At 37.6% G+C, this 20,919-nt stretch overlaps 1 protein-coding gene across 5 annotated transcripts; it reads left to right on the plus strand.

The window, feature by feature from the left end:
* The first annotated feature begins 102 nt into the window (after positions 1-102).
* On the plus strand, positions 103-20,318 carry LOC122177225 (protein-lysine methyltransferase METTL21E-like). Of its 5 annotated transcripts, none has more exons than XM_042866389.1 (6): positions 103-2,211; positions 3,237-3,314; positions 3,592-3,708; positions 14,416-14,573; positions 18,348-18,465; positions 19,374-20,318. In XM_042866389.1, exons 3-6 carry the CDS (start codon positions 3,639-3,641, stop codon positions 19,796-19,798), a joined length of 771 nt encoding a protein of 256 aa, XP_042722323.1. In that variant the 5' UTR covers positions 103-2,211; positions 3,237-3,314; positions 3,592-3,638; the 3' UTR covers positions 19,799-20,318. The 5 variants fall into 5 exon arrangements, with proteins under 5 accessions (XP_042722323.1, XP_042722324.1, XP_042722325.1 ...); XM_042866390.1 differs by having other exon boundaries at positions 3,595-3,708; XM_042866391.1 differs by having other exon boundaries at positions 3,237-3,259.
* Positions 20,319-20,919: the final 601 nt, after the last annotated feature.

Genomic DNA, 20,919 nt, shown 5'->3' on the forward strand with positions numbered 1-20,919 from the left:
GTCATGAATTGTCTTTGTGTCCAGAATTTAAATAGGGATTTTAAACAAGAAAAAAAAATACTTTCATCACAATTGCTCATAAAAGCTGTATGCTGGACTTAATGTAACTATAAGTTTAGGCCCAAAATTGTATCTATTCATTTGCATTCTCACTGAGATAAAATAGCTATTAAAATCACATGCAACCTGTTGCACCCTGAACTTCACACTTATATAAAACCTTAATGACTTAATTTATTTCTAGGTATTGAGAGAAAGAAAATAAGTTCTATTAGTCTCGGTTCCCTTATTCTCTGCATCATGCCTGCTCAAAGTATAATGTTGATTATTGAATCATTTATGGTACAACATTAACCATCATAATATGTCATGGAAAATAGTACAGTAGAGTAAATTTGATAAGCAATTATAGATTGTATGTTCTGAATGTAAATTACATGTTAGACGTGGAATTATTTGAGCGTAGCCACAGACAGCATTTGTTTCCAAAAGTGATGCTCAGAAGTAGTATGGAGTTTTTCTTACAAGTCCCTTAGATTTTGCCTTAGAGCATTTATGTGGGCGTGTGTGAAATATTTCCATTTGCTTTCCTGCCCAAACCCTTTGGCATATCAGTTGCTCCTTCTGAAACTGTCTTAATTCAAGCCAGATTTTTTTCTTTATCCTTATATCTCCACACAGCAGGATTCTGTCAGCCTGCACCCCACCCTCTACCCAGCACTTCCCTGCCCACCCTTGCTTTAGTTTCATCCTTGGGGAGGATTTTATTAAAAGTGCAGGGGATTCTTCCTGGAAAACTACTTTCTTGCTAGTGCTTCAACAACCCAGCATACAGATCCACTGGTTGCAGCACTCTTGTCAGATTATTTTATGAGATAAATAATTTGCTAGATCCAGACTTTCTTTTTCTCTCACCTCTCTCTCTGATTATAGAACTTATTTATAGCTCCTGTGGGTTAAGATGGAAAAACAGCGATTGCTGCCAATCACACACATGTTCTTACATTACATTTTAGTCCTTTTTGCTTTTTGATCTCTCAGTTATTATTTTTTTTGTAATTCCTCACTGTTTCATTGCCTGAAAGTCAAAGTCCATGCAGCTAAGTTGTGAAACATCAGCCTTTCCTGGAAGGATGAAGGGTTGAGGTTCACTAGGTAGGATTTGGTCCTTCTAGCTGCAAAGAGTCTAATGTATAATGGAGTGTTTTCTGGGTGAAAAATATCCCTTTTTCTGGGTGAAAAATAGTACTTTCGTAAAAGATTGTCACATTATAAGTATATTCTCAGTCTGGACAGCCAGTTTACAGCTTTATTTTGCAGATTACTTGAGTGTTGCTGTTTTAACTTTAAAGGGTAGATTAGGCCTTGTTTAATAGCTTCTAGATGTAGAAATATGATAAGATACATCTTTGATTTCTGTAAGGCTTGTTCAGTATTCTTGTATAATAAATTATTATTCTATGTCACCAAGAAACATCAGCTGAGGTTAAAATTTGGCTGAAAAGTGGTGAAGTAAAGAGGTAGTTTCTATCCTGAATAGATTGTATTCTAAACAAAGAGAGGTCTTAAAGTTACCTCCATTTGTTCCAGTGGCACTAAGTGATTGCAGTCTGCTGAGGAAATCTACATCTTGTTTATGTGGAAAGAGGAGTGATGCATTTATATTTATGTACGTTGACAGCTGTCTGAATTGAATATTCAACTGTAGGTTTTGTACCTTGCTGCTGCTCTGCATTTTTTTTATGAGTATGTGTTTGCATATGCACAAAATGCACTCCTGTTTTGTAAATTGGCCCTTTGTGCTTGGAAGAAGCCTTTGTCTGTAAAGAATTACTTTTTGTTCTTCAGTTACTTTTTAGTGACAATGAGAAGTTACTAAAACAACCTTGCTACTGTCTTGTTACTGCCAAAACTGTTTGGAAATTGGTTACTTTTTTGGTTGGAGCTCCCCTAACTAGGTACCTACTGCTGTTATGAGATCTTCTGTGCCCTTACATAAAATAGCCATGGTGCCTTGTGCCTACTTTGGGTTCCTGCTGCAGCTGTCAGGATTTATTACTGCTGCTGGTGTGGGGATGTTGGCAATATGTAATGCACACTTCAGAACTTTTCTATCTGGAACTGCCTGGCAGCTAACTGCGAAGCAAACAATTTGACAAACAAGGATTTTTGTTGAGTGTGATCACCAGGAAGATAGAAGCAGAGATTTAGGTAATGTTAACTGAAACACAGTCAATGTGGCTTGCTGTGTGTTTTACTCCAATTATTTTCTATCATTTGCCTTTCACTCTGTAAGTCAGTAACTGAACTGTTCTGCACCTGTGTGTTTTTAGCTGCTGGTAGTACTACTGAATTAATATGCTGAAGTCAGACGGGTTGTGTAGTTCTGTATAACTTAGAGTATTTTTGGAAGGGGAAAAGAGTGCACAGAACTAAAATAAATAAATAAATAAAATAAAAAATTTCCTTTAAGACTGATTGATCTTACAGTACAGCATTGCTTGTACTTCAGAATACTGAAGGACTGATAATCAACCCATTACTTTCATCTTCTAAATAGGAAGAAAAGTTGTCTTTTTCATACTTCTGAAGTAGATGATAAGCAGATGAATGTCTGTAACACTGCTTCACACTCATTTCTAATGCTCCTTGGTGTTCTGAATATAGACTCAATGATTTTCAGTTCTACTCAGCCTACCTTCTCTGTTTCCCACATAATGTTGTTACTATTGCAAAGTTCATAGATAAACATAAATGCAGTAGCAGTTTTTTTGTTGAATGTGCTGCAGTACTGTGTAAAAGCCAGCTAATTTACTTTTCACCTTGAAATAGGTTAATGCCTGCTGGCACTGCTGCGAAAAGTTTTAACCCCTCTGCCTTTTGTAGAGTAACATTAGCAGTGTATCATGTATGCTTTCTAACAAGACAGGGTTGTTCTGTGCTATTCACTCATCCTATGAGTGAATCCTTTTTTGATAATAAAGCACCAAGAATTTGAGAACACTGGTTGTCTGATTTTCTGCAGATGCTGAACATCGAGTTGTTCTTTTTATATCACACTATGCTGCAGCTTCTTGTTTAAACTTTGCCCAGTCATGCTTTCCCTATTACATTTTTCTGTGTATGTTCTGTATCTGTACATTTGCACATACGTGTTCTGTTTTGTGTATTGTTAATAGGTCCTGCTTCCTACTTGTGTACCACTTTTGCTAATTGGTTATTCCCTTCCTTTTCAGGCTAAATCAAACTACATGAGCTGGTACAATTTTTCTTTTCCTTCAGAAATTAGCTGCTACCTTCCCATTCAAATACTCGTAAGCCTTCTAATCTTGATTTGAATTGATTCTAATTTTTAACCACTCATAAAATAATTTTAAACATTTATCAAAGCATTCTTTTTCCCCAATGTATGTTTTTCCCTCTTTGAGAGTAGAAAGCTAAACTTGCTTGCTACTTCTGACTCTTGAATGCTCTGATATTCATATTTGTACATCTTAATACAAGTAACATAGCATATCAAATGCAAACTCTGCATGTTGTTTAGATGTTGCATTGGGAAAGAGGATGTAAAGCAATTTTATCCATTTTTAGCAGGTAGGCAGGCTTGTGCTTATCTGTCGGTGGTCTTCTGGCTTAGTATGGATTTGACATCGTCACAACATAATCATCTGAATAATGAACAGAGAAGAAAATTAGAAAGACAAGCAGGTAAAGTGTGTATTATTCTTTTCTTGTTATGCTCAGGAATTCTGTTAAGTAGAAGGAACAAGGCACCTTGCTGACAGTGAGCTATCTTACTTATTTCTCCTGAAGAATTGTGTTTATGGCACTTGTAGAGAAAATGCAATAGATAGCGCTGTTGTAATATTCTAGCTATGTAGTAAATAACTGCTATGCCAGCAGTCTTTGGTATGGTGATTTCCTACCAGTGTCTGCCAACTTGCCGCAGCTATTTGCCTGTGACTAGTTCCAGGGAATGAAACTGTGGCTATGATTGAGCTATTCAGAATAAGTTTGTTTGTGGAGTGACAGTTAGGCAGGATCAGTTATTACAAGCCCAGTTTCTGTATAGATAGCCTCACAGCTGATCTTAACAAGGACTGTTAGCAACTTTAGTTTTTTTTTTTCCTAAATAGATCTTAAGCTGCTCATTTTCAAGATCCAGAAACATCAGGAATAGAAGAGATTTGATTGAACTGAGATTTAAAGCAAAAATGTCCCCAAAACATTAGTGTTGCCAAAACAACTATGCATGCACATTGCTTTTAAATTTCTTGTATTAAGTCTGAAAAGACTGGGAAGGGCAGAGGAGCAAGAGGGGAATCCCTTTCTTTCAGAAGCTTTCTGTTAGTGTCTGGAGGGGCTTTTTGTTTCCCTTTTTCTAAGTCATCATATACATTACAACTGAAGGGCTAAGAAAATTAAGCACCTAAAATCATAATCTTCTCTAGAAAGCTGATATCACACAAGAAAGCAGCTGATAGAGTTTGGTATCGATTGCAGTTACAAAGTCCCTGTTTTGCATGCCCTAATCTGGAGAATTTCTTTAATACATTTCCCTTTCCTATTATGTAATCCTGACTTCAATGAAAAGCTCAAGTTGATCCCACGTGTGATGAGGCATGATTGGGGTAAGAAATATTTAGAAGTATTAATATTAAATACCAAGCCATTAAAGACTGAAATATTGATGACTCTTATTACACTGTACACAAGAAGACTGAGTTCCAGTTGCACAGGCATTGCTATGCTTCTGCAAGTTTGGCTTTCTAATACTGATACTTTCTTCATGCAGGATTTAGGGCAGGGAGCAGTGAGTCTGCATGTAATTACTTAAGCTTTTGAATTTTTAAAATAAATTGAATTCTGGGACATAAGATTGATTTATGCAAAATTAGTAGGTAGCACAGGATCCTTAAATACAGAAATATATTCCTTTTAGCCAACAAACTTGATAGCAGGTTGCTCACTTCTTTCTAGTAACTCTACTTAAAGAGGACGAAGAGACACCAATAGAAAATGGCACATCTTTGGAGTTTCACAGTTTATCAGCATCAGGCTTTAGCACATCAAGTTCCATTTCATATTCTGGAGGCAAGTGTGTTGAACCTACTGCATGGAGAATTACTGCTTCAGTGCCCTCAGCCTGTACCTTCCTTGTCCTCATTTTCCTCTGCCACATTCTCCATTCCCATTTTATTCACTTCGTCCATCCAGACTCAATCTCTGTTTCTTAGGATTCTTGGTCCGTTTCAGTGTCTGAGCTCTTTGTATTTGCTGTTCCACCACCCTGTTCTCCTTTTATTCACTGTCATTCCTTCACAAGGTTCTGTTATCTCCATTGGCTTGTCACAAGTTCTCTAGATTAGAACTCCTTATCACAGCTCATGATTACCATTACTACCAGGTTCCAATTTACAGGTAGATCCTCACCTGGTCTGATCTTTCCTAGTCCCTTTATCCAATCAGTTCTCCAGCACACCTGCATCATTAATATCTCTTTTCTTTCCTCTCATGACTTCTCTTTTTCACTAGCTTTTACTCTCCTTTGCTGAACTTTTTCTGAGATCAGACTGTACCACTGCTGCCTTTGTTTCTTAGGACCTGAAATTACTTTGCAAGTTTTATATTATTTACATTCACCCCGAAATAATTTTATCTCTGAGACAAAAGGAGAAGAGCAAGTTTGCAACTTGTCCTTGACACTTCATCGTCTCACTTTACTTGGCTGGGGCCCAGTTTTTAATCCAGAAATATCTGAGAAAATGCTGACCTGGTAACCTTCACATATCTTCCAGAGCTTTATAACAGTCATGCTCCTTCTCTTCCCCTGCTCAACAGATGTCCTCATTGATGGTGATTCCTGTCATCATTTCAAGTCTGGGTGAAGTCCAGAAAGATACCTTAAATGGGACATGGTTGGAATTGAGGCAAGTGGGAACCAGCCTAACCCTGTAACTTAGAAGTTAAGAAGTTAAGCTGGGATGAGGGAGTGACTTAGTGTCTTATTTCCATTTCCTGGGTTACTTCTAAGGACGTTTCTTACCTTCATCTTCTCCTTTTGCTGCAGACCCTTTTCCCCTGACTTCAAAGACTTTTCTAGAAAGGAAAAAAAATCCTTGGACTGGACTATAGAGCCCAAGTCAGACTATTCACAACTGAGTGTCCAGTTTCTAGCTTGGCTTTTCCTTGCTTGTTATTCTTCTGGACACAAATCTCATAATTCTTATTTCCTTATGACCCATCTTCAATGGTGGTGGAAGGGAGGGGATCCACTTAATTCTGTAGAATTGATAGATGTGTGCAAGAAGTGAATTTGACTTTTTCTAAAGAAGGCCCAAAACTCAATTTCTCTGCTCTCTGAGTGCTTAAAATGCTAAAAGATTCTTTATAGTGGACGTTGCAATTAGCAGAGCTGGTTAAAAAGCGAACTTACTTCTACTACTGCCACCTGTGTTCTCTTCTCTCATTTTTGACCTGGGCAGGCTGGGAAGTTGTGTAGAGTGGAACCTTATGAAGGCAAGTGTAAAATCCTACACCTGGGGAGGAATAACTACACACATCAGTACAGAGGATGGAGATGGAGAGGATAAAGAGGAACTCTGTAGAAAAGGGCCTGGGTGTTCAGATGGGCTACACATTGGCCATGAGCCAGCAGTAGGGCCTGGTGACCAAGAACATCAGTGGTCAAAGCAGGTCAAAGGAGGTGATCCTCCCACTCTGCTCTGCCCTGGTGAAGCCACATCTGGAGTACTTTGTTCAGTTCTGGGCTTCTCTGTTCAAGAAAGACAGGGAACTTCTGAACAAGGGGGAGCAGACAAACTGGAACACTGTTAAGGACCAGATGGGATGTGACAAACGTAGAAAGCATGAGGAAAGGCTTCTTTACTTTGAGGCTTACAAAACACTAAAAAAAAACTACCCAGAGACTCTGTGTAATCTCTGGAGATATTCAAGACTCACCTGAAATCTTTCCTATACAACCTACTGTAGGGAACCTGCTTTAGTAGAAGGGTTGATGATCCCCAGAGATCCTTTCTAACCCCTTCAATTCTGTGATTCTGTGATTTTTTTTTTTTCCCCTTAGTTTGAGTTATGTTTCTATCTTAAAGAAATCAAAACAAAAAACAAACCCCTAAAACAACAACAATTAAAAAAATACCAAACACAAACAGAAACAAAAAAACTTTTTTCCATTAACTGTTATCTCAGAAATATTTTAAAAAGATATAAAAGCAGTACGTTTGGAAGTCATGTCATTAGTTAACAATATTCTACGGCTTTGCTGCAGGATCAACCCAAAATATCAGAACTCAAATTTTATTCCTCATAGCTGACATAGCTAAATTTCAACAATTAATGAACTATTTCTCTGTGACCTCACAAAAAGCTCAAATATTGTCATGGATTGATGTTGTTGGGTAACTTTCAGGTCCTTTCTTCAAAGAAATATTTTAGAAACTTGAAAATATTGATAGGGAAAATTGGCAGACATTATGTTGGAGTCACTTCTGTTGCATTGTTACATGGATTCTTCTGGCATACTGTTAGAAGAAAATATGAACTTCCAATGACACGAGGCCTTTTTGACCAGGCAAGATAAGAAATGTGGAAGATGATGTTAGTCAGTAGTGTCTAAGTTACTCATCCAGATTACTCCTAATCTATCAGAAAATTTTCAGTCACCCTTTTATAATGCAGAGCAGAGCAAATAACATGGAAAAAAGCCTACTTTTGCAGTCAAAAGGAAATCATTTAGTTATTATTAGAAATTATTATAGGTGCTGAGCACAGGCCTGCAGATATTTTCAATGACAGACAAACATGGTTATGTAATAAGTAATGGGTACATTTGAATTTATTATATGTTCATGAGGTAGTCTGACCACAGTACTTCTATTTTCAGCTTTCTAATGGTTTTAGATGACCCATGACTTATATGAGGCTGCAATATCAGTGACATGAGTTTCATGTTGAGAATGCACCTCTAAAACCTGGATAAATCCATTACTGGAGAGCGTAGCCTTTTCTCATCTCCTTGCACTCTGTACTAAGGGCATTTTGCCTCTTGGCTGAGATTAGGCTGCTCGTGGGTTACAGTTTTGTATTTCTACATTTCCAAGTATGAAGTTTCAAGCATTATATTACACTGATGTAATAAATCAGATTAATCTATATAATATAACTTGTCCTTGCCATCACTTCAGCGGGTACAGCCTGGTCATCACCACCCTCATATGTAGGCATGAAGACAGGAAAAATTAACTTGGTAGTTTAGATTAGTGATTTTTCTTGATTGATATTTTGATTTATGTTCTTAGAAAGGTGCAGGTTTGGAAGGTCAAGGGGATGGTTAAATTTCCCTCCTGTTCCCTTCCTTTCAGGGTCCTTAGGCTGCAGTGGATTGGAATGAAATAGAAATAGATGGATGGAAATGAAATACTGAAGTGATGTCACCTGGAATTTGGGGACTGTTCTGTGATTCAAGATTGAATATGTTTCCATGGAGCTATCTGTAATGTTTACAAGACGAGGACTCTGACTGCGAGACATCAGTAACTCAGTAGAAATTATGAGGCTTCAGTGTCCCTTAGAAGTACAGGCTAATGTAGTTCTGGGATGAAGTTCTTCTGGGCCCTTAGAAATGCCCAGATGAATTTGCAGGGCTACATTTTGAGGTTTTCCATCAGTATAGTAATGTAGCTTTTATCCAGTAAGCTTTTACAGTTACAGAACCAGTTGCAAATCTGCTCCCTTACAGATCTTTCTGTGGGTTTCTTGTCAGCATTGGTCAGCATGGATATACATTGCTATTACATCTATAATATCTATCATGTGTAGTTGTAAAAATATTTCTAAGTACAGATCAAAATGGTAAGTCTTCTGTGATTCTTTACTGTGAGGTTTACAGAGCACTGGAACAAGCTGCCCAAAGAGGTTGTGGAGTCTCCTTTTATGGAGACATTTCGAACTTGCCTGGAGACTTTCCTTTGTAACCTACTTTAAAGCAGAGAACCTGCTTTAGAGGGGGGTTTGGACTAGACGATCTCCTGAGGTCTCTGCCGCCCCCTGTGTATGTCTTATAACTAAACTCTTCAGGTGAGAGTATGTTGCTTCTGAAGAAGAGAGAATGTGTTTGCTGTAGGTCTGAACTTTGTCAGGTCAAGTTCCAAGCTGAAGGCTTGGATTTCATTCTTTTTGCCAATTGGAGAAAATCCATGAATGCAGGAGAGACATAGAAGATGGTTGGGTCTTATTTCTTTTGCATGCTCCCTTATCACCTTGTTCTGTTACACTATTTGACCTTAGAAAATTAAATAGAGTTAGCCCGGCACTTGAAAGAGACTAATCTATGATTTCCCTTCTCCCCCTTCCCCTGCTCCCCATAAATCACTGGGTAAAACTACATTTTTATGTATTAATCATAGAGTCATAGAATTGCTCAGATTGGAGAAGACCTTAAAGATCACCAAGTTCAACCGCAAATGCATTAACAAAATACTTGAAGGATGTTTTGTTACTCAATCTGCTGATTGTGGGTGAGTCAGAAAATGTAGATATTGACTACAGGTATATTCTTCATAGATCCCATGTACAGGGGTTGTTTTCTTCCTTTATCTTAGTCACATCATAATTCTGTTATCAGGATAAATTATCAGTATATTTTAATTTTAATTCACAATCCTTGTCTTTGTCACTTTTCCTGCATTTTAAGTGCTGTTTAGCAGTGTTTGTTCTTTATCAGTTTGGTGAAAAATGCATTAACATAGGAAGTATCAATAGGTGTGTGTTCAGATAATTGGCATGCTAATTACTGATGCACAGTACCCAAGTGAATTTTAAGATTACTGTTTCCTGGTGGAGCTGTGTACTACCCAAGTACAATTTTTATGTAACTCCTGGTGCAAACAGAATAAACAATTACGTAGAATGTTTCAAAACATACTATTCTATTTCTTTCCTAGCAAAAAAAACCCACCAGCATGCAGATAATGTTAGCCTAAGGCCCATTTTTGTAGTTTCCCTTATTGTTAAAGATGTTCTAATTTGTTGCTTGTTTTATCCCAACGTATTCTACGTATTATCTTGCTCTGCCTTCCCCTCCTCACCTCCCTAGCTCTGTCTCAGTAGCACTCAGGTCCTTTTCTTTCTTAAGGTTTTGTTCTCGTATAAAACATTCTGCTTGATGTTTAAATGCATCAGCAGAAAACCTCTAGTTCTCTAAATGAGATTCTGCAGCTTCTTATACATTTCCGTAATCAGCTTGCCACTAACTTCAGGACACTAGTCTTCCACATCATTTATTATCTCTCTTTGGAAAACTATGTTCTTGGTGTTTTTTTTTTTTTTTTTTTAATAATAATAATTGTAATTGCTTTGCCGGTGAGAGTGATGTTTTCACGTTTTCATTGCTTTATTAATTATGTCTTTGGTATAGTGCAAAATTGTATCAACATACAAGACTGTCCTTCTGCCCTTGTATTAACTGAAAATCAGAGGAATTCAAAGAGTATGCTCCAACAACATTAGGTTTTTATGATAAATGAAACTTTACCTGGCATCACAGAAACACAGAATATCCTCATATGGAAGAGACCCACAAGGATCACTGATTGAATCCAACCCAAGTCTCCACACAGGACCTCCCCAAAATTCAAACCCTCTGTTTGAGAGCATTGTCCAAACGCAGCTCAGTGCTCTGACCACTGCTGTGGGGAACATGTTCCAGTGCCCAGCAGCCCTCTGGAGAAGAATTTTTATTTCAAAGGACTCTCCAAGTCATTAACCTGTTAGACAGAAAATCTTATGAAAGTTACATAACTTCAAATTCTATTTTAGGAAGGATTTATGACATCTATAGACAGAAATTTGTTTGTGATCAAGATCAACAATTCAAGGCCAGAGGAGTGCTGTTTTATTAACAAAAATTATCTGAGTCTCTATATGCTAAGTGGGCAGGGTCAAACTATCCCTTCTTGACGTAAATATGTTTTAGCACATGAAATTCCAGTAGTTTCTGTGTTTGCATGCAAATGCAAAGAGATCAGTAAACTGTACGTACATTTCTATGTATATAATGTCTATGTATGTAGATATACTTCTGTGTCTCTCCAAAACATGAAGGAAGAGAAAGTGATAGCCCACTTCATTAAACTCAGGTAAATGAAGAAGGGAGGAACCAGTTCTAGCAGACCTTTATGTTCTGATGGTTTGTTGTGTGTGCTTGAGTAATATTGCTGGAAATACCCAGTATGAAATTCCATTCTTACAAGAACTGATTCAGGTCAGTGAAGCCTCCTCTTCCCTTGTCTGACCCTTTATTAGTGATGGGTCTTTCTATCTTTAAATATCACTGAAATTCTTTCACTGAGTTGTAACTCAACATTGCAACTTGAATAAGGACTAACACAGAGTTGAACACTTATAGGAGAATAACTTCCTATCAGCTTTTTATATCTGGTATCAAGAAAGAAGATTTTGATCAAAGCATAACTAGCAGAACTTTAATACTTTAGCAGGTATTTGAAGACTTTATTTCACTTGGGCTTTGCTTACACAGATAACAATATTCTTCTTGCATTATAGATTTTCTACTTGTTTGTTATTTTTCTGTTCTGACTGCTCTGAAGACTGTAGCAGAAAAAAAAATTTTTGCTTTATTTTTGTTTTTGTGTGTATCTCAGTCACACACGGAGTTTAGTTATTCTGAACAATATAAAGTAGAAAATAGAAGAGTGCTTTTTGGACTGTAAGGAAAGATTTATGTGGAAGTAAGCATGTCTGGCTAAAGGTCTGTGGTCTTTACTTTGTCATTAGTTTCTTGGTCCTGATTAAATTTCTCACTAAGGTGAGTTTTGAAGCCTGTCTTTCATAGACATACAGTGAAACAAAGAGAAGATTGTGTTATGTCAGCTTCTTCATGTATCCCACCTATGGGATTACTGAAGGAGTAAGAGGGCCAGTGATTTAAGTGGTATTAACTAGTAGATTTAGATCTCCTCTTTCAGGAGTATGGATAATTTATCCTAGGCAGGGAGCAGTGGCCTACAAACTTTAATAGTGCAGGTACAACACAAGCTTTGAGTAGAAAGATTACTGACAATATAAAAAAGTAAGTGGGAAATGTTTATTGAACACGAGAGGGGTAGCTGTAATACTTCTGGAGCTTTATAGATCTTTGGGCTGAAGCTTTGTAAGTTAAGACTTTATAAGTTAGGGCTTTTCATCAAAATTGGATCCAAAGCAGTTATCAAAAGAAGAAGAAGAAGAGAAAAATGGCTGTAATTGAGAAGTAATAGAAGGAATAGCTTTTTATTTTGACAGCTAGTGCTAATCACAGAATGAGATCAGACTGCTGTAAGCGGTCTGAGAAGATTAAAAGCAGTCTAGATCTAGTACACTTAGACACAGGATGATAAATTAAATACACTTTACAATATCTGTGATAAGAAATCCTCATATTATTTTTTCATAGGAAAAAATTACTGTGGCCTCAAAGCAGCATTTCTATCGTACGTAACTCCTGTTTGTTTAGAGTTTCCTGCTCATGGGCTCAGTGACATATGTGCCTTCTCTCAACTTTACAACTCCTGCAAGCCTCTAGTGTTATGTGCTGACTGTAAGCTATGACTTAGCATCTGATATTTTAAAATATCATCATTTTAACGTTAAGATTATTCTATTTATGTTACCTTTAATAAATTATACTATTTAACTTTCTTTCTAGTGGTGTATATATATTATTTTATTTTTAATTTAGTTGTGTCATATAATCATAGAATCATAGAATGACTTGGATTGGAAAGGACCTCAAGGATCATGAAGCTCCAACCCCCCTGCCTCAGACAGGGCTGCCAACCTCCATATCTAACTCCAGACCAAGTTGCCCAGGATCCCATCCAAACTGGCCTTGAACACCTCCAAGGATGGAGCATCCACAACCTCTCTGGGCAGCCTGTTCCAGCACCTCACCACTTTCATAGTAAAGAACTTCCCCCTGACATCCAGCCTGAATCTGCCCTTCCTCAACTTAAAACCATTTCCCCTTGTCCATTTACTTTCTGAGCTGCATGGGCACACTGCTGGCTCACAACTAGTATTTTATTTTTTTTCCAATCGATTTGTGAGATACCATCCTTATTTGTAATTATTATTATTATTTTGTTTGTTTGTTTGTAGTTCCAGGAAAGGAGAGAGAGTTGCCTCTCTTGATAGGTTATGGCAATAAAAATACCAATGCATACAGAAGAGCAGTGGCTTGGAGGGGAAGAAAATGTAGGCTCTTCTATAATGCCAACAGCTGCTGTTCTCTTTATATAGATTTACTGAAGGATGGTAGTCAAGTATATTCATTTCTAATGGCCACTGCAGTTTCTGTGCTGTGTCATCCAGTTGTGTGTCATTCTGTGCCATCTTGATGTTTCTGCCTGTGATTTGGATGGCAACTGCAGGCCTGATAGAGAAATTCTGCTTTGGAAAAGATGGTAACCCAGTTACCACAACTTTAACATGCTTTTTAGGAGGTATAGCTTGTAAACATGTTTTGCTTTAGCTAATTTGCCAAGAGATTGTGTCTGGCTGTGAAAGCAAATTTACTATGCAAACTCGGAATGATTCTTGATTTTGCAAAGAAAATGCTCTGGAAAGCTTCATTTACATGTTATCTGCAACACTGTGGTGCGGCTTTGTGTGATGATTGCAAAAGTGACACTGGCTTGGTATTCAGCTAAACGAATGAATCCTTTCTTGTAGAAGGGTTGCCCTGGATTATGTTAGCTATCATAAATATCCTTCACATAGCAGCAAGGATGGCATTCAGGATGTCAAGCCAGCTGGAAAGAATCCCTTTTACAAGGCTCTGTTGGTGTGGGTGGATAAGCTTTCTTGACAACAGTAGTGCTTTCTCTCCTGTCTGTCATAATTTGCGTTGCTAGGATCTGTTTCACAAGTTTTGTGACAGACTTATATATGATATTGTGATTCCTTTTATTTACATGGGGAAAGTGAACATTAAAAGAACATGGAAAACAATAAAAAGTCGAGGCGCAAAAGACCATGAGAATAAATATGAGAGCAGCTGTTCTTGAAGTGAAAAATAATTTTCTGTTGGTTTGGTGAAATGAAAAGTAATATATGGTAACATTCCCCTTTTTTTGAACTTCATTTTTCTAGTAAAGTGGAAAAAATTACTTTATATAGTCATAAAGTGAAAACTTCTATTACAATTCAGGAGACTTTCTATATATCATGCCATTATATATTATATATTTTATTTATTTTACCATTAATGGTAAAATGCATTTTAGGTCACAAACATCATTCCAATTCCTGCTTCAAATCAGCATTTCAACATAAATTGGTGATTTCATTGTCTGCCCTCTCAGCTTATTTAACTTTTTATATTCTTACTTCCAGGGGAAAAAGAAGAAGAACAAATAGTTACTGAAATCATGAGAAGACGTTTTTTTCCTGATGTTATAACTTATAAGGCTTGGGAAGGCTTTCACTTTGCTGGCCATGAGATAAGGATTACAGAAGCCACTGATTGTTATGGGGCAGTTGTCTGGCCATCGGTACAATATTTACATAATATTGTTACTTTCAGTTTTGGAGTCTTCTAACACGTTTAGTTGGTTTTTTAGTGATAAATATTTTTTATTGTGTGTTGTGAAGTTAAGGATAATATTCTATACTTTCTCCATTCTACAGTTCCCAAACCTGAATTTAGCCTAGTTTTCCTATGGCTTCCTGGTTCTCAAAGCTTAAATGATATGCAGGTCACTCCAAAGATATTGCCTCTTATTTATTTCTATGCAATCCACAACAGATACAAAGAGTACAGTGGCACTGTTTGATAGAGCACATTCTCAGTTAAAAAGACTTTTTCAATATAGTCACCACGGTTAGCTATGCATTTTTGCCAGTGATGAACAAGAGCCTGTATGATGAGCTCAGAAAAATCTCCAGCAGCAGAGGTGACCCATTGTTTCACAACTGCCATGACAATGTCAGTGTTAGGAAAACATTGCCTGTGCAGTCCATCTTTCGTCAGCACAAAAAAATGGAATTCAGAAGGCACTAAATCCAGCACTATGTGGTAGAGCAGACCATCCAAGATTGGCAGTGTGCTCCACAGTCTTCGAACTGCTATGGGACCTGGTGCTATTCTGTTGCAAGAAAAAGGCTGTCGTCTTCTCTGCTGTTTATTTGGAAGTTTGAACCTTCAGCTCAGTCAGTGTCATGATGTAGCAGTCAGATTTAATGGTTTTTCAGGTTTCCAGGAAATCCTGAAAGATCTCCACTTATGCCAAAAGACTGCATATCACTTTATCTTCTGAGGGCTACACCCTGAACTTTTTTGTTTGATGGAGAATTCATATGTCACCACTCTGTGGACTGCTGTTTAACTTTGGCTTATAGTGATGACACCACATCTTGTCACTGCTAATGATGTGATCCAAAATACTGTCACCTTTAGCCTCATACAAACTTGACAAAGTTGCGTATGGTGCTCTTTCTGTTCATGTGTGAGAATTTGTGAGGACCACCTGCCATAAACCTTGTGATGTTCCAGCGTTGCTAACGTTTTCAACACATTGAAGCTGATATCCAGCTCCATACACAGTTCTGTGGTTATTATCTGCTGATTCGTGTGGATGAGCCGATTGAGACTCTCTATTTTGAGGTGTGGCAGTTGTGCATGGCTGTCTGGAATTCAGCTTGTCTTTCATGTTGTCACTGCCACTATTGCAACACACTTCCTACCACCTCACTGTGCTCCCATCCACTGGTTGGTCTCTATAAGTGTTCAGGAAGCATCAATGAATATCAAGGGATGCAATTTTTTGTTCATTGAGAAATTAAACTCATCATTTCTTCATATCCACTTCCATGTCAGAAGTCATTTTGTCAAACTGTCCCTCTGCTGCCAATCATCACACAGCAACAAAATGTAACAGAGTATTGGCGAAAGGTTCAACCTCTACTGCCATACCACCAAAATCCATCTCTGATGTCCTAGGCCAACATAATAGAACAGAAGGCATTACTTTTGGAGCAGCTCTCATATTTCTTGTTTGTGCCCCTTCACACAGCATGTATGATGTGATGCCTTCTCCTCTCCAGTTGAAACTTTCTGGTCCTATTGGCCAATTAGAAGCAAATTTTAAAGGAAATGTGGGTCTTATATGAAAATTACGTTACTGTACGTGTTATAAATAAATGACCCTAAAAAAAAGAGAAAGCAGATTCAGAAAGAACTCAATAAGGTGCTGACACTCATAGATGCTACTTAAGCTACTCAAGAGAAAAATTTAGCATGTAAATATGCAGTCATGGGAGAAGATTCACATAGGACTTCCAGTTTCTTAAAAAGACAGAAACGTGTGTGGAAGTGAATCCATGCTCTCAGGAACCATCATTCTTGGCTCTTGATATTACAGAATCACAGGATGGTTCAGATTGGGAAGGATCTCAAAAATATAAGAACTAGCAACGTATCCACCATACAAAGAACTTTCTTCAGTCTTTTGAGTTTGTGCAATGCAGCTAATGGACTGTTTTGAAATAATTAAGAGTGAAAAAACACTGCTGCGGGTGGACAGGTGCCACAATGAACCACTGACACTTGCATTGCTCAAAGAATCTCTCTAAAATAGACAGATTTCCAAGACCTCTTATAGAATCAAGAGGACTAAAAGCCAAGAGGCTCCATTGTTGTCCCAGTATCAGCTTCCTGTGCTGTTTTTAAGAAGCATGACCATAATCCAGCTGAGGAGAGTTAGTGTACTCTCCTGCTTTGGATGCCAAACACTTTTCCTTAGCAGAACTGGAGAAGTTGTTTACACTGTATCTCTTAGCAGCCTCAGTGAATGTCTTCAAGGCAAGGTTGGCTGGCTGTTAATTATTCTCACAAATCAAGGGCTACACTGAAATGCACATTTTTTTCTGTGGAGGTTTAGTCAATTTTTCTGTGAAAGGAAGGAAACCTCCACTGTGTTTCTATATTCTCCCTTCTGTTCCAACCTGCAATACTTGAAATCTTCTGAAAAATATCAGTCACATTTGTCAAGAATGCTGAAAATTTAAGAGAAGTTAAGCTTCTGCATGGAAAGGAAGCTGAGTTTCAAAGGTTCCCTAATTTAAGTCACAGAAGTTTTGAGCCTGCCAGCTGGTTTCAACAGCAGAACATGTCAAGACACCAAGGGACGAAATGATGGGAATGAATGGAGCTAAAAGGAAAACTTGATAGGATTTGTTTTAGAAAGTCAGTTCAATATCACGCACAGTCTTAAAGAACCTGGCTTTTATTAATACAGTGTGCACAAACTTTCTATTTTTAAGTTTTGTTGATTGAGATATCTGTGTGTTCATATGAAAAATCTTGTTTTTTTTGCTCTGATTTAAGAGGTTGAAAGCAAAAACACCGACTTTCTATCTCTTACAAAGTCAACAGTCCTCCTCCGTTCCTTCTATATTTTAATCTGTTGAAGTGAAACCAAGAATAAAATTTTGCAGAGCCAAACTGAATCATTTCTAATTATTTTCCCAAATGGCAATCTGTACTGCAAGATAATGTAGCAACCGATATATGTATTTGTCAGTGTAGACTATATGATTTTCTAAGTGTGGGAAATAATACAGGAGACAGGCTGGAAACTGTCTTTGTGAGAGGAGTAAAAATAGCCATTTGTGTTTCTAGAGTGATCTAAAGAACACTGGTCAGTGTGAGATAGGACAGAAAAGCTGGAGAAGTTTCTTAAGTCATAGTTTATAAATGTATACATAAGGAGTCAATTGTAGAGGGCTATGTAACAAGGTATGGACATTAAAACTAGAAAGAAACTGAACTAAAAGTAAAGGGGTGAATTTATTGGCCCTTTTTGAATCATTATGATCATTAATTATTATTTTAAATAATTACTGCAAGAAACTAGCAGGAGTTGTGGATTTTCTCTCACATGCAGTTCGTATATCAAGATGTCTTTGTGACAGACATGTTTTAACTCAACCAGAAATAAGTGTGGGAATTGCTGACTGGAATTTTACAGCTCATGTTATGCAGTGTGACAGATTAGATAATTGCAGTCATTCCTTCTGGCTGCAATGCTTTGCAAGACCATATCGAAGCATGTGGTGGCATTTGTTTTGTCAGCCTGTAGAGCTCAAAGATAGTGAGTCATGTTCCTTTCAGGACAGTGTTTGAATGGATATTGCTCATTTAAACAGACATGAAATTATAAAACATTTTTTTTTTTTTTGCATGCTTGTAAATGACAATGTGTATTGAGTGAAGGTTTTTATTTAATTTATTTATTCAGTATATTCATGGATTCCCTCTCCTGCAGGCTCTCGTTTTGTGTTATTTTTTGGAAACCAATTCTAAACAGTACAATTTGGTCGACAAAAATGTGATTGAAATTGGAGCTGGAACTGGATTGGTCTCTATAGTAGCCAGTTTACTGGGTGAGTACATACCACTGCTCTTATACTTTTGGAAAAGTATACTGGAAAGCAAAGGAAGTATGTTAGTACTTCTAAAATACAGTTATTTGACATTTTCTAAGAGAAAGAAGAAGTGAGTTCCAACAGGGTTTCTTAGAAATTTGTGTAGTTTTTTCTCTCTCTCTCAAACTGTAAACACAAAGGTGTAGATGCAATAAAGAAGGTCCCTGTGGATGTTGTTACCATTAGCAGTGTTAAACAGGGGACCAACAAATAAGAAATTAGTGTCTAAGAGGATGTCAGTGTCAATAGGGTAAAGTCAGATGCAGGCATGACCAACACATCATCTTCCATTGATCAAATAAATACCTCTTGGATGCCAGGTCACTTCCTTCAGACTTGAGTTCAGCCTTTTCTTTCAGCAACGGATCCTTGACTTTTCTGCTACAGAAACTTGTTTTCTCTCATGGCAGCCTGCCCTTCCTCAAGAGTAATTCAAATCAGTAACCCCTGTATTTGAACAGAATTTAGCTTTCTGCAGTCTGAGAAAGCTTGTTGATATGTTAAAAGGAAAGAACCTGAGGCCATGCCTAAATCTAGTGCTGATTTTCTGCAATTAGTAACTGTTACTCTTCAATTCCCAATCTCTCACTGTGCTTTCATTGAAAATTACATCAAGATGTAGTATTTGATTTATCCCCACCCAAGCCCAGCTGTCTTTAGATTGCAGTCTGTGCAGCAGAACTGCTGCCAGTTACCAAATATTTAAGTACAATGAGTAATAACTATTGGGAGCAATAACAGTGTTCGATTCCCCTAGACAGAAAATTTGCTAAAATCGGTTCCTTGTGCAGTGGCTTTTGCAAGTGGGCTTTTACTCGAGTCTTGAAGTATATTGAAAGATTGTTTTTGTTTTCTTCCTGTCACAGGTGCACTTGTGACTGCCACTGATTTGCCAGAACTGCTGGGAAACCTTCAGCACAATGTTCTCCAAAATACAAAACTGAAATGCAAGCACCAGCCCTGTGTCAAGGAGTTGTCCTGGGGAATTGATCTGGAAAAAAACTTTCCCAGAGCTTCATGTCACTTTGACTACATTATGGCTGCTGATGTAGTTTACCATCATCCCTTCCTGGATGAGCTCCTACTAACTTTTGACCACTTGTGCAAGAATGATACTGTCATTATGTGGGCTATGAAGTTTAGGCTGGACAATGAGAACCAATTTGTGGACAGATTTCAGACACTCTTTGATTTAGAGGTGATTTCTAATTTCCCTAGTTTGAACATAACCCTGTATAAGGCAATGAGGAAAGGCAGGATGAAAGTCAGACCTTCCAAATTGTCTGTCTGAAAAAGAGATATATGGGGGTGATCATCTCAGATGCTTTGTAGCTAGTTCTCTTTGTAATAATTTCTACATAAGTAGTTGCCTGCATCTTTACGAGTGACATTTTTGAAGCAAGTTAGAACAAAACATTGGTTTTCCAGTGCATCCCTACGGAATTCCTGAGTTCAATTTGCTGAAAGTTTTATACATGGAAGAAATGTATTTCTGATGTTTTCTTGGCTTTTATGTGCTAAATTGACGAAACTAATAACTTTCATAATTCTCAATATTATTTTTATGGGATGTGCAATGAATATTTCCTTTCAAATGCAGTTTTAAACAGTGTCTTATGAGATTAACCAATCTTTCAAAGATTTACTACAGTCTTACATTTTGTATTTAACAGGTGTGATGTTAAATCTATTTTTCTTCATTCCCACCATAGCGTTCAAATCCTTCCTTCAAATGGCCCTTTACATGACATTAACTGAAAGGAAAAATGGGAGATATAGTATCACAATAAAGGGAGAGAGACTATTAGTTACTCCTTGATTTAGTGATTGTGTTTTCATAGAATCATAGAATGGTTTATGTGGGAAGGGATCTTTATGATCAACTAGTTCCAACCCCCCTGCAATAGGCAGGGACACTTCCCTCCAGACCAGGTTGCTCAAAGCCCCATCCAGCCCGGCCTTGAATGCCTCCAGCATGGGAGCATCCACACCCTCTTTGGGCAACCTGTTCCAGTGTCTCACCACCCTCACAGTAGTGAATTTCTTCCTAATATCTAGTCTAAATCTACCCGCTTCATGTTTAAAGCCATTTCTTTCCCTTCCACTTTTTATTTAGATTCAGGGATTCTTCAACAGACAGCTGCACATGTGAGGCAACAGGGAGTTAAATATTTTGTTACTTGAACAAAGGTCTGGAATAAGAATAGTACATCATATTCACAGGTCTCCATTGCAAAGACCTTAAATTTTTGGCTATCTGCCCATTCAGAAATAGACTGGTATTTGCACCTCAGGGAACAATGGAAAAACAACAGTGGCATCAGGGTAAGTATTCTGCAGCGTCAGCTGGAGGTAGAAAATGAAACCTGCTTGTCACAGTGTGGCTGAGACATGGACAGACTAGACTTTTTG

Source organism: Lagopus leucura, unplaced genomic scaffold (genome assembly GCF_019238085.1).
Source record: "Lagopus leucura isolate 7727_CA_CO unplaced genomic scaffold, USGS_WTPT01 Super-Scaffold_100001, whole genome shotgun sequence".
Lineage (NCBI taxonomy): Eukaryota > Metazoa > Chordata > Aves > Galliformes > Phasianidae > Lagopus > Lagopus leucura.

Excerpts from the sequence above, each read along its gene's own strand:
- LOC122177225 (XM_042866388.1), top strand. The coding sequence starts at position 13,770 with ATGTTAGCTATCATAAATATCCTTCACATAGCAGCAAGGATGGCATTC. Across the intron at positions 13,867-14,415 it reads TTTTACAAGGCTCTGTTGGT|GGGAAAAAGAAGAAGAACAA; the intron begins GTGGGTGGATAA and ends TCTTACTTCCAG. Across the intron at positions 18,466-19,373 it reads TATAGTAGCCAGTTTACTGG|GTGCACTTGTGACTGCCACT; the intron begins GTGAGTACATAC and ends TTCCTGTCACAG.